This window comes from Eschrichtius robustus, chromosome 15, assembly GCF_028021215.1.
Source record: "Eschrichtius robustus isolate mEscRob2 chromosome 15, mEscRob2.pri, whole genome shotgun sequence".
NCBI lineage: Eukaryota > Metazoa > Chordata > Mammalia > Artiodactyla > Eschrichtiidae > Eschrichtius > Eschrichtius robustus.
Genome location: NC_090838.1, coordinates 38,016,045 through 38,029,717, shown reverse-complemented (window position 1 = coordinate 38,029,717; position 13,673 = coordinate 38,016,045). Strand labels below are relative to the sequence as shown.

Here is a 13,673-nt window from a genome sequence, read left to right as displayed (position 1 = left end):
AGGTAAATTTTGCCTGAAGACTCCAGAGAAGATACCTTTAAGTGTCTAATTTTTGACTGCTGGCTTTTCTTTTTTTCCTCTTACTTTAAACCCCCCACCTTTAGTCATTTTACTTTTTCTTTATTTCTTCATCTACTTCCTTTTCGCTCTCCTGAGAGGTAGTCTGGGTGTGGTAGTCATGGTAATGTTGGTGGTAACAGCAGATTTTTGATTGCTTACCGTTAGCCAGGCGACATGTTCAGCACTGCATTTGCGTGATATTACTTAATCTTCACAACAATCCCTTGAGGCAGGTGCTGTAATTATCCTGATTTTATAGACCAGAAAGCCAAGGGGAGAGACGTTAAGTGACTTGCTCATGAATCACAGATAGTAATGGAACTGGGTTTCTAAGTCAAGAACATGATTTTGTCAGCATTTCAGGAACCAATATTTCTCTCGTGGGTGTTTTTACATCAGCCATGCTCATAAGAGTGGTGTATAAAACCAGAGTGCTGGTTTAATAATTAATAGTTTGATATAACCGTCGCAAGGAGTTAAATTCTTATGACTAGCACTGTCTCTCGTTGGAGGCTGAAGTAAGTAGGGAATTAAATAATAATCAGAAATTTACTTGATGAGCATGGGCTCAGAATAGGAGAATTAGAGAAATATTCATTTGGGTTTATTGAATGCCTTCTGTGGTCAAGGTACTGTGCTTGTCACAATGAGAACTGAATGTTTTAACTGCATGAATCTAAGGTAGTCTGATGTATCCATCTCACAGGAGGGCTGTCTTAACCATTGGGAGCAAATTACTCAGAATCTGTTTGCTAACCTTTCCTCTTCTTTGTATGTTACTTAGAATGCTGCTCCTATTTGCTTTCTACAGTTCTCCTTTTTCTGTTCCTCTAGGGCTGACAACTCTCTGTATGATTGACACATTCTTTAGCTATGTCAATTAATTTGATCAGGTTATTATCAACTCTTATGGACTTGAGGAGGCATTCTATTTTTATACCTCTGTTCTTATCTATTATGTTCCAATTAAAAATGTAATACTTGGAGGGCTATTTAATGTATTATATATCATTTCCAGGTTAGGTGGTGATGGGTGGGCATTAGGATGGAGGGGGTGTGCTCTTTATTATAGTTCCCAGTATTTTCAGTAGTCAGTAATTATGGAAAATTATCTGATAGGATAGAAAATTCAATACTGACTGAAATTTAGTTTGGGAGCAGTTCTTTTGTTTGAGTTTGTGCCATCTACATCACTTAGGTAACTAAAAACAGGCTAGCTTGCGAAATTGTGAACTCCATGGGGCAGGGTCTATATCTTATTTACTACTCTAGTCTCAAAATGAGTGCCAGATGTCATTGCTTCACACCTGAGTTGTCACCTGGGGGGAGGGGTGGGTGGTGCAGAGAGTAGCCCTTGGACACCTGCATGTACTGCTGTGCAGCCTCTTACTAAGGAAAAATGCCTGGTACTACCCTGCTGTCCTGCCATGTTTTCTGTTCTCTTTCTGGTGTAAACTGGTGGCAGGTGTAGCATGTTGAGTTCTATGAACCTGTGAGTGTTACTCTTCTCCCTCCAAAGTGTTGACTTTTGATTGCAAGTTTTAAATCTTGGTTTTTCTGCCAGGTGTACACCTATTCTCCACTTATTTAAAAAAATTAAACCTTCACCTGCAGTTGTGAAAAATAATACAGAGATATCATGTACCCTTTATCACATTTCCCCCTGTGGTCACATCATGTAAAACTATAGTTAAATATCACAGCCAGGATATTGACATTGATAAAATCCACTGATCTTATTTAGATTTCTCCAGTTTTATTTGTATTCATTTATATGTGTGTATGTATATGTGTATATTTAGTTCTATGCAATTTTACAATATGTGTAGGTCTGTGTGTCCACCACACAGGACAGTCCTATCACAAGGATCCCTAGTATTGCCCTTTTATTGTCATACCCACCTCCCTCCCAACCTCCACCCCCATCTCTGACCCCCAGTAACCACTAATTTTTTCAGGAATATTGTATAAATACAATCATATAGTATGTAACTTTTTGAGATTGGCGTTTTCCCTCCAGTCAACATAATTTCCTTGAGATTCTTCCAAATTATTGTGTATGTCTACAATTTGTGCCTTTTCATTGCTGAATAATATTCCAGAGCCATTGGTTTTTATCTAATTCTTGTGTGATCTCTTCATGATTTGATAGAATAGCTCTGTGCCTATTGCTGATGTTGATATGGAAGACAGAAAAAATAAATTGGAGACTGTGCAGACTCTGAAAACAGCAAAGATGAAACGGAAAAATTCAGCTCAGTCACCTTCAGCTCGGAGGACCAAAAAGCTGAAAGCTGATGAAGAAACCAACAAAGCCAGCAGCTTAGAGAGCGGGAGTAACAGCACAGAGACACCGTCCACAAGCGCCACGTGGGAAGGTGGGTGCAAGAAGGAGGAGAGTGAAGACGACTTCACATGCAGTCAGTCCCCTTTGAAGAAAGTGAAGACAGAAATGTGTCCTCAGGGGCAGCCTGTCAGGTTTCCAGCAAATGCCAACAATATTAAGGAGGAGGTGGAAATGAACTGGGACATAGTACAGGTATGTGCAGCCTCTTTCTGTCACTTCAATTTGTTTGATCCCTTTCTTTTTGACTGGGATGGGGCTAGGGAAGGGCTGGGAGTTTTCAGTTCTCTTTTCACTTTTGCCAGTGGTCTCTGGAGGCTTTGCCCACTGGTTCCTTTCCTGGGTACGTGGTTTGGTATTATTGCTTACTGTCATCAGTTCTTTAGCTAAAAGCTGTGATCTCAGGCAAGGTAGATCTCCGCCATGGTGTTCTAGTGAACATGTCCTATATAGACAGATTGCATCAACAGATTGGGCCCTCCTAAGTTCTTTGTTAAGTTTTTGCTTTGCACTTGGATTGTATTGCCTATAAAAGCAGTGCAAGTGATTAAGTCATTGACCATTAGTACATCTGTTTAACTCTTAGTGTAATGTTGTAATAGACTATGAACAAGGCCTAGTAATTTCTTAAAGGAAAATTTTATCCAAATTCTAACTTGAGCTGCCATAATTATATTTCTTACTACAGGAGAAATTGGATTTCTCCCAGTTTCTTTGGCTGGCTTTGGGGATGGTAGAGAAGACCTGAAGAGTGACTCTTAAACAGAGATTCTCAACCTTTTGTCTGCCCCAACACACTCTGGGAACGGTTCAAACTTAATCATAGCAGTGCCCCTCAGTGTAAATGGGGATAACCTCCCTCCTTATTGTCTGTCCCATGGTGATTTGATGTGTACTCCTTCCTCTGCTGTGAATTACTGCTCTAGAGCTTGGTGCCTCTGCTGGGTAATACTACTTCTCAGTCTGGGATTGTCTGTGTGTTACCTTTTTTTCAGAGGAACTTCTTTTTATCCATGCTGCCTTTTCTATTACCTATTAGTTGAACATCACCAGTAATTTTAATTATGATATTTTCTTCTCTCTGACTTATTAAGGAATAGAATGTTGCCTCATAGCTTTCTTCTCATTCTTGTTCCTGAACAGTTCAGAGTTTCCTGGAGAAACAGTATAATTAGGCTCCTTTCTATGCCTTCTTTTTCTTTTTTCATTTAGGCCTACAAAGAATTGTTTTAAAAGGTTGGTTCATGGCAGCCTGAATCAGATTCACACGGAAGGCTTTCTTAACAGGCAGACTCCTTGGTTCCAGTCCAGACCTACAGGGACAGGTGGACCTGTCCCACTTCCCTTCTCTTCTCCTTTACTTTTAAGCTTACTTCTGCTGTTGACATAGATCTACCTTTAGTAGTTGACCCTGAGCAGGAGGGAGGGAGAGAGGAAGGTTTCAGAGCCCAGGAAATCTCTTGAACTGTGGAAATAAGTTTTACAAAAGGAAGTCAAGGGCTACTTATTCTATGAAACTTTGCTTCACACCCCTATCTCCTAATCTGTGTAACAGAGAAAGAGATGAAAATGACCCTACCTTTGCCAGCTGTCTCTTAGTTATAGGTAATAGAAACCTGCTTCTAATGAGCTTAGGAAGAAAAGAGTTTATTACCAAGGACCAGGGCCCTTTCAAAGATGCAAGGGACAAAGTGTGATCGAGTCTCCTAAAGGCCTTGAACCAAAAATTGGAAAACTGAGGACTTGAGGAAGTCATTTTCTCAGTTTTCTCTCTTTCAGGGGTTTCATGATCACCCATTTTTGCCCCTTCTCTGTTTGTCTGAGTTGTTATTTCCTCTCAACAGACCAGATTTCCCTGCTTCTTCACTGAAGGTGGAAGATGACAGCTCCACAATTCATTTACCATTAGTTTTAGCTTGTGAGGAGGGAAAAGTGTACGGAGAGAACAGGTTCCCAACTGCCAGAGGGTGAGTGGCAGAAGAAGAGCAGCCAGGAGTAAAAGCTTCATTTGTAAATCGGTAGCAGCAGTGTCCATGGTTGTGTTGTTTGAATATCAAATGGAAGCAAGTTTTCAGGTCCTAGAACTATTTTTATGGCCTTTGGCCATATTATTTGGGTAATATTGGTGTGCTTGTCTTTCTTTTCAATTCCAAGCATTTTTTCTCCTCCTCCTTATTGAAAGTGATTTTTGACAGCTCAAACAAGCCTGTACTCAGAATGTGGCACTCCTTGCTTGTGAGTTGGGAGAAGTGGTTGCCTCAGCTGCCGCCCTCGCTGAGCACCCTGAGGACAACTAGTATGCTCAGCATTTTCTAGATCGGTTTAGGGAAATTGCCGGGGGAACTTCAGGTGTGATTTACATGTTTGGGTTTTTAAAAAATTTAACCAGATACAGTCATCCTTGTCTAACCTTGAGTTACTTTTACAGACAAGTCTTTTAGTGTATGTGGACTTCCTGTCCTATACTTTTTATTCTCTATAAGCAGGAGAGAGAATCATTCTATCTTAGCACTGCATTCCTGCTTCCAAACATGTTTGAGAATAGTGGCAGGTGTTAGGGGGAAAGGGGCTGAGAAGAGCGAGAGTCAGCAATGCCAAGTCAGACAATCAGGAAGGCTTTGAACATTTGAGTGAGGACCAGAGTCAGTGAAATGCCTGTGGTATGCATTTTATCTGTCACAAAATGAAATGTATGTCCAAGTTCTTTGGGGAAGTCCTAACAAGTTCCTAGTTAGTAAGAAATAGTCAATGGAAATTAATTGTATAGGAATTTTTATTACTAATTGAACATGAGGGAAATGTCATTTATATTTCCTTCATTTTGTGTGCTGTTCCCCTTGGACCCTGCCCACCATGACACTTTGATCCTCTAACTGTTTTTTCTCTTCAAGGTGTGTTTCTCATTTCTGAAAAGTCCACAGCCTTTTCAGGAATATCACTGTCTTGTTTGGGGAAGGAAAACTACATTGTCAATACTTAATTTATTTGTAGACTTTACATATAAACACACTTTGTGTCTATTTCCTAATCAGGTTTGGCGATCACCAGACTCCTTGAGAAGCAACCTACTTCAGCCCTTCCCCCAAGCCACAAATGTGTGGTTGCCATTAGAAACTAGTTTGTGTTAAAGTATATTTTATCATTACACAAATATATTGTGAGTACCATAACCTTTGTAAGAATTTGAAGAGGTGACTAGCTGCAAGCAGTTTTTGAGAAAATTAAATGCTCCCAAGTGGTGATTGTTGTTACGTCATGTCTTTACTTTGAGGGGGGTGGGCGTGGAGCAGCCATATAGAATATCTTAGTAATGTTTGCTAAATTAGGGAGGAAAAGCAAGCAAATCCCCTTTATTAGCCATTTTCCCCATTCTTGCAAGAAGATGATGTGGGATTATATAGGTGAAGAAGAACATGGGATGAGAGTATAGGGGAAAGAAGAGGGACAGGAAGGAGGCGGGTGTCTCTGAGTTGGCTTTTCTCACTGCACTTCTACGCATAAGCATGCGCCATCCGTTAGGTCAACCTGTGTGTTCCAGGAGGGATTAAGTAAAAGAAATTGTATTGGCCCTTTTTTATTTTTATAACTTAGCTCGTGGTATTTATTATGGGCTTAAAAAAAACTTTCTGAAATATATATATGTATACATATATGCATATATATATAAAATTGTACTTAAATATGCAACTCATGAATGTTCAAAATTGTAACCATGTAACAAGCTTTCAGATCAAGAAACAGAACATTACCAGCACCCTACAATCCCTTCATACCCTTTATCAATCCTCCATCCCCTTGCCTAAAACCACTCTTCTGACTTCTAACAGCATAGTTTTTCCTTTTGCAGTCTTTAAGGAAACTTATGTGTGTGGTAAAATAAGTGATATAATAAAATGAATAGGTAAGGGTAAAGAGAGCAGCAGTAATCAAAACTGTTTTAGAAGGGAGGTGTCCAGTTGCTGGTTTGATTTTGGATAAAAAATTCTCTCTCAATCTACTCATTTGAGTGTCATTTAATTTAGATGCTAGTTCTTTTAAAATGCTGCCTGGATGATTAAGGCAATAGTTTAGCTGTTGATACCCAGCAGTTTTCTTTTATAACTGAGGAAATGGGAATATAGATTTTGAAGCAGGAAATTCTCAGGCCACTTGCGGAGAAGGCCATTTTGTTGGAGGTTTTAGACAGTAGAGGACAGTATGAAGGCACCATGTCTCATCGCAGTTGGATTCAGGACGAAAAGTAAGGCGATTGATTAATTTGTATTGATACTTTTGCCTGAAGAAAATCATCTTGCTTTGCACACAAATCAAATTTCTGAAAAGGAAATATAGCTTGTGGGACTTTGGGCAATTTACTTAACTTCTTTGGGTCTCAGTTTTTGTATCTGTAAAATGAGTTACTATTGAATATGTAAAAGTGTGTAGAACATAATAAGCCCTATACAGGTATTAGCTTAAAACAACAACAGTCACAAAAAGTGTCTGTCTATTTAAGTCTTAGAGGTGAAAAAAATATCGAGACTGCCTTCCTTTTTACTTTACCCTCATTCCTATTCACCAGTTAACTATAAAAATTATTAAAGTAGTAAGTGTAATAATTGAAATAAGTAGTAGTTTAAAAGTAAAAATTTTAGTAGTTCCCTGCCCATCCCTAAGGTTTGATCTCTACTTTTAACGCTTAGCTGTTTCTTTGGCGTTTGCCTCATCTGTCTAAAACACAGATGCTGGGCCCCACCCCAGAGGTTCTGATTCAGTTGATCTCGGGTGGGGCTCAAGAAGTTACATTTCTAATAAGTTTCCTGATTATGCTTATGCTGCTGGTTTGGGAACCACATGTTTTGAACCACTGCTCTAGTCCCCAAATCTCACTGACTCATAAAATGTCAAGGGAGTTTACAGGGGGAGTTGACTCAACAGCTGAAATCAAGTAACGAGCAGATCAGTCATTGAGTGGCTTGATATTAAGTACAGGATAAAGTTCCAACTTTTTTTAGAATTCACCATCTAGCTCCATCCACTTTTCCATTTCTCACTCATCTCAATATGCCTTGTACATTTTAGCATTACTGAACATAGAAATTTTTAAAAATGTGCAGTGGTTCCTCATCAGTGGCTTTTGATATGTTCTTCTCTCTTCCTAGAGTTCCTGCCCTCATTTGGCTGCCTGAGATACTTTCATTCCCTTGTTGCTTTTCCATTTCTGCAGAGGTAGATGTTTCTTCCTCCCACGTGCTCTCAAAGAGCCTGTATATGCTTCTGTCAGAGTACAGATCACACTGTATTTTAACTGTCTACTTGACTGTCTTTCTTCTTTCTAGGTTATAAGCTTCTTGGCAAGAGGGACTTGGTTTTTTACATTTTGTTTATTACTGGCTTGGTATGGTTATTGGCATATAATATGAGCTAAAATAAATGTTTGACTAAATTAAGACAGAAGAAATTGGATGATTTGGAGGCCCCAAAGTTGTGACTGCTTGTATGTAGTTTTATTATCCTTAATTTCAAGAAGCAAATTTTCATAAGCAGCAGTATACACTGTCTTAACACATATGATGCTTCTGGATTTGTCAGGACCTGGTACACTTCAGATGCGGGTCTGGAGTATTAGCTGTCTTGGGCCCCTTTTAGTTAACAATCACTGAACTAGTTTAGGATAGTGGGAGCCCATGGGTTCTAACAATCACTCAGTTCCAAAATAATGACCATTTTTGTCATTTTCGTGTCTTATGTCCGTCTTTCAGAATCTGGCCTTTCAAGGGCCGGCTGAAATGCTGCCCCTGCAGCAAGCCTTCCTTGATTACACCAGGGAGATCGTTCTCTTCTCTGAAAACGTTATACCACTTATTCCCTGGCATATTCTGTTTTATTTGTACTTATTTATATTAATGTTTTATCTTCCGTTCTAGATTGTTTATTCTGTGAGGACAGTGAAATTTGGGAGCAAGCTTGGGAAAGGATTTTAAAACTATGCTACAATGGTTGGACTTTTACTAGTAGTTAGGAAAGAGTCATTGAAGCTTATGTTCAAAAGAAGAAAAAGAGGAAAAAAATAAGGGACTTATTATAAATGTGTCTTAGAAGTATAATCAGTAGTAATGCAGAAAGGTTGGGTGGAATGCATAGAGAACAAAAAAAATGCCCTGTGGTTTAGATAAAAGAAGATAATAGAAAGGGAGCTTGAGGGGAAAGAACAGACATTTTAGAAGTTCAGTTTGCTTCCTTGGTGACAGATTAGAAGAGCGAGATAGAGAACACACAGTGAAACTGAGGACATTGATTAGAATACTTTTGGTTGCAATAAGAGAAAACCTATCTTGAACTAGCTTAAGCAATAAAGGAGATTTATTGACTTAGGTAACAGGAGAGTTACCTAAGTGCACTGCAACAGTCTCTCCACAATTCTCTTAGCACTGCCATCCAACTTCAAGATTCTACTTGTATAAACCATATTTCTCCCGAGGAAGAAATTGTACCTGGGTCCAGAGTTCTAAGCCAGATCTTGAGCTTCCTGCTCACTGGACTCATCTCTCTGTCCAAACTCTGGCTGTTGTAATTCTAAAACAACTGGTTACTGAACAAAATGCTGTGGAGGTGGAGTTGAGGTCAAGTGTTCTTCAGCCACAAAGCTGCTACATAATGGGGAGGTATTGTTGGGGGAGATAACCACAATATCCCCGAAGGTTTCTGTGGTAGGAGATAATGTTAACTGGAATAGGAAACAGGAAGAGGTACAGGTTTGAGAGAGAAAATACTAATGAACATGATTTTGTAGGGGTCAGGGATGATATCAAGCAAGAGGAGCATTTCTGTATGATGGAGTAGCCTCATGAAGGCCTCTGAAGAGGGAAGCAACTGAGCTTGTTCTAGGAAGTGAACATTGTTCTAGGAAGTGAACATTGTTCTAGGAGCAGCCCATTGGGGCTGGCTTCTAATGAGGGGAAGACTGGATAAGATGAGGCTGGAGAGGGAGGCCCATGTTTTTTGGGTCATGGTAAGGACTTTGGATTCTAAATGCTATGGGAAATCATTGAAAGGTTTTGACTAGTCAGGTGACATGATCCAATATAGACTTTGGAAAGATAATTCTTGTTGTTTTATGGAAATTGACATAGATGAGATTGCTATGGATGCGAGAAGAATAGTAAAAGGCAGTTGCAGTAATCCTGGCTTGAACTAGACTGGGCTATAGGGCAGAAATGAAGAGCAGTAATAGACTAAAGAAATACTTTGCCACTAGAGTTGATTGGTTCTTATGATAGAGTAGATTTAAGAGTTAAAGGAGTCAAAAGAGTTGAAGACTCTTAGTTTTCAGGCCTAAACTGGTATTTGAATGGACATAATAAGGGGAAAACTGGAAGAGGAAGAAGTTTGAGAGGGAAATCACTTTTGCGAATGCAAAGTTTGAGATACCTAATAGGATTTCAAGAGGTAGGTCAGGTAGCTGGCTAAATGAGTCCAGAGCTCATGCAGAAGAGAGCTAGGGCTGGAGACGTAAAGCTGGCATTCTCAGAATGGGTGATACGGTGTAGGCCTTAGGATATACAGTGCACAGAGGAATGAGGGTATCCTCAGTAGTCTCTGGAGCTCAGCCATTTATTTCATCTGTAGTTTTGAAACTCAGTCTATTTTATATATTGACTTGATTTTGTTAAGCAGTTGACCATGTTAATGCTTTAATAATTTTTGAATTTTTTCTTATATTTTTGGCATGTCTTGAGCATCAAGATTGAAATAATAATAAAGCTTATGCCTTTCATGCTTTACTTTAAAAAAATCGGCTTAGGTTTTGAGAACAGTTACTGAAATTGCATTTTATTCTTTCTCTTCTCCAGGCTGACTTCTCTAAACTTTTCTGCTTACATGTACATTTTTGCTGAAACCTGTAGACTTGTTTTTTAAAAAATAATTATTTTGGATATGTAGTATATGGGAATGATACAAAATTCCAAAGACATAGAAGGATCTTCCTGCCCTAGCTCTAAGCCATCCAGTTACCTTTCCCCAAAATAAGCCATGTTCCAAGTTTTTGTAATTCATTCCATATCCGTTCATATAAGAGTAAGTTGAGTGGTATTCTGCTCCACGGGCATATCATAATTTATTTACCAATTCCCCATTGTAGACTGTTTTTTGTTGACTTCTACTATACTGGAAAAAACTCTTCAAAAAATATCACTGTAAATAATATCATTTTCCAGAGGTATGAATATATCAGAACAAATTTCCAGAAGTGTAATTGGTGAGTCATAGAGTTTATGCATTGTAAATTTTGATAGATATTGCCAAACTGTTCTTCCTCCAGAGGTTTTACCATTGTACTTTCTCACTAGCAGTAGCTGAAAGTGCCTTTTCCCATCACTTATGCCAGCACAGTGAGTTACCATCTCCTTGATCTTTGGTGCCAATCTGAGAGATGAAAAATGCATATCTCATTTGAGCCCTGTAGAATTCGGGTAATGCAGAGTGGTTTCGATTGGATTTTATTGAATGAGTGAAATGACTATTCTATGATTGTCAATATATATATATATATTTCATACAATTTCCTTTTCTTCTTTTTTTAAAACCACAGCAGTTTGTTTCTAAGTGGCTGGAGAACATTATTTAATTGCTGTATTTTAAACCATATGTTATAATACAGATGTTTAATTTTCAGAGTTTTAAATCACTAAATATTAATTTACAGGTTTTATCTGAGAGAACTGATATTGAACTTTGGGTTTGTGCCAACATTATTCGTCTCTTTAATGATGATAACACAATTCCCTTCATTATACGTTATCGAAAAGAGCTTATTAATAACCTTGATGCTGATTCCTTGAGAGAAGTTCAACAAACTCTAGAGGAGCTACGGTAAGAAACCTGGGAAGGGATGAGCTTTGTGTAAGGGGAAAGAGAGTGTGTGAGCCAATGAGGCGAAACAGTGAGGAAGTGAGTGATAGTATATTTCGACAGTTCCAATATTTTGTTTTCTTGATTTATTGTAATCTGGATATAGTCCCCTTCTGACAGAGGAAGCCAGCTCCAGTTTACTTATTTAGGGGTGTGCAGAGTCCCTCTGCTGGTGTGTTCATGCATAGCTTGGGCATGTATCTGCAAAAGGTGGTTTGCATTAAGAGTCTGTGCCTATGAGTTTGAATGTCATCTTCTCTCACAGAAATGATTTTGCATAATGGCAAAATTAGAACTACCAGCAGGTAACTCAGAAAAATACATTTTAGTCTAAATCTTCAATAGCTTACATAAAACTGTCCTCTTAATACTGTGAAGTCCCTAAATGGAGAGTTCTTTGGCTGCATAGAGTTTGGTAGGAAATATGTATATTTCCTTTTTCTAGTCTTTTATAGGGCATGGTAATTTAATGTTAGCGGATTGTGAGTTTTGTATGGTTGTAGAATGGAAAGCACTCTTTAAAAAAATTATTCCTCTGGATTTATTGTAATAACTCAGAAATAAGCATATAAAGACTATAAAACTAACTGTATCAGTAGAGTTTATTAAAACAGTCTTTACCATTCATTTATTTATTGCATGTCTCCTACATGCCAAGTGCTGTGTTGTTGCTATGTGTGTTCTTCAACAAGGATATGATTTAAATTGGATATAATCTTACCATCAAGCCATTCTAAAAGCGCTAAGGGTTATTTTTAGAACAAGCCTAATAAGCCTCTTTGATTTTGGAGGAACTTGCCTCTCATTAACATTTCTACCCCTTTTGTTGAATTTCTTTTAGTGCCAGGAAGATTTAAATGCTAATATGTGGAAAGTTATATTTCATCAAGAGGCAAAATCAATTAGCCAACCCAGAAATATAAATGACTAGTTATTCAAGTGGTTTCAGATTCAGATCACCCAGGGCCAGGCTAGTATAATCAAGCACAAAGGGACGCAAACTGGAGATCACAAGTCCTGTCTAAGAGGGGCAGCTGCTACTCATCTCCATCAGATTATAACATGTGGGGTTCTCTACCCAGATTGCTGTATCTTCCTATATTTGAAAAACTGATAATCTGAATTTTTATGTAAAAAAACTTTGAGGTCAAACAAAATCATCTGCAGGCCACATCTTGGAAGTCCAGCAATTTGCAAATTCAGAAGTAAGCTTTCTGTTTGGTTGAAGGCAAAGTAATGAAGAAAATCTTAAGGGTTTTGGGATCTGAAATTGGGGAAAGTGTCACAAACAAGCAAGAATAGTTTACTTAAAAAAATTAAAGGTATTCTACCAATTTTTGATTGGGTTGGGGACAAATAGGAGCTTTATGTCAAGATTAATATTATTATTTTCTTTTTCTCTAAAAACACACTTTAGCTGCAACAGAGTTCATTCTCTGGGTATCTATTAATAGAGGAATACATTAAATATTAGTAGAGGACTATTTCTCCAAGTAAGTGGTGGCATTGACTAGGACTTAGAAGATCTTTTTATATCGTACAGAGATTTCTTTTTGGTAATGAGGTATGGTCTCTATTTTTCTTGAGCTCAGCTTTTTCTATAACTAGAGCATTGGTTTTCACCCTGTTAATTGCTACTCATAAATGAGTAGTGAAACTAATTTAGTAGGTCATTACCACTTTAACAAAAATGAAATAGAGAATAGAAAATATGAGTGCAGCTTCTGTGGTAAAGGTAAATATTGTTTCATGAAACTATCATATGTTTATATAACTGTTTATTAAATATGAAATTATATATGTGTATATACTGGGTTGCAAGGTAAAATATATTTCTTACTGAGGGTCACTTAAAAAAGTGAATTAAAAAATGATTATGATTATGGATAGTAAGAAACTTCCTGTATTTTCTCTAAAGATGCCTTTCCTCTCCCTTATATGCAAGCCAGTAGGTCATTGGCCTTTTGTCAAAATGACCCTGGTAGGCTTCAGCCTCTGAAAACAGTCTTGTGCTACCAGGAATGTGGAAGACACAGAGGTGTGATCTAAGGACTGCATATTCTTCCTCATTATCTTATAATCTTCTGCCTTTCTTTTTTTTCATAAGTAGATTGAGTTTTCTTTTCCATCAATCACTTTTAGTAATTTATATTATCATCTCTCTAACTTTTGCCCATCATTTTAGCAATACCATTATTAGGCAGAAATTATAAATAGTAACAGGTAACGAAATAGGATGAAAGGCTGTAATAATAATACATTCTAAAGTATCAAGGTTTTGAAAATTGAGGAGAGACTGAAATACTGTTTCAGCTTGAAAGAGACTGTAGACACATGGCAATTACATAAAACCCATTCTTAGCTGAATTCACTATCA

The 13,673-nt window shown here is 37.9% G+C and overlaps 1 protein-coding gene across 2 annotated transcripts in view; it reads left to right on the top strand.

The window, feature by feature from the left end:
• SRBD1 (S1 RNA binding domain 1) overlaps positions 1 to 13,673 on the top strand; it is a 231,931-nt gene that overhangs the window by 10,606 nt on the left and 207,652 nt on the right. For both annotated transcript variants that reach the window (XM_068565019.1, XM_068565020.1), the window contains exons 4-5: positions 2,213 to 2,599; positions 11,091 to 11,257. In XM_068565019.1, the coding sequence (XP_068421120.1) occupies positions 2,213 to 2,599; positions 11,091 to 11,257 (554 nt within the window). The remainder of the gene's footprint in view (positions 1 to 2,212; positions 2,600 to 11,090; positions 11,258 to 13,673) is intronic.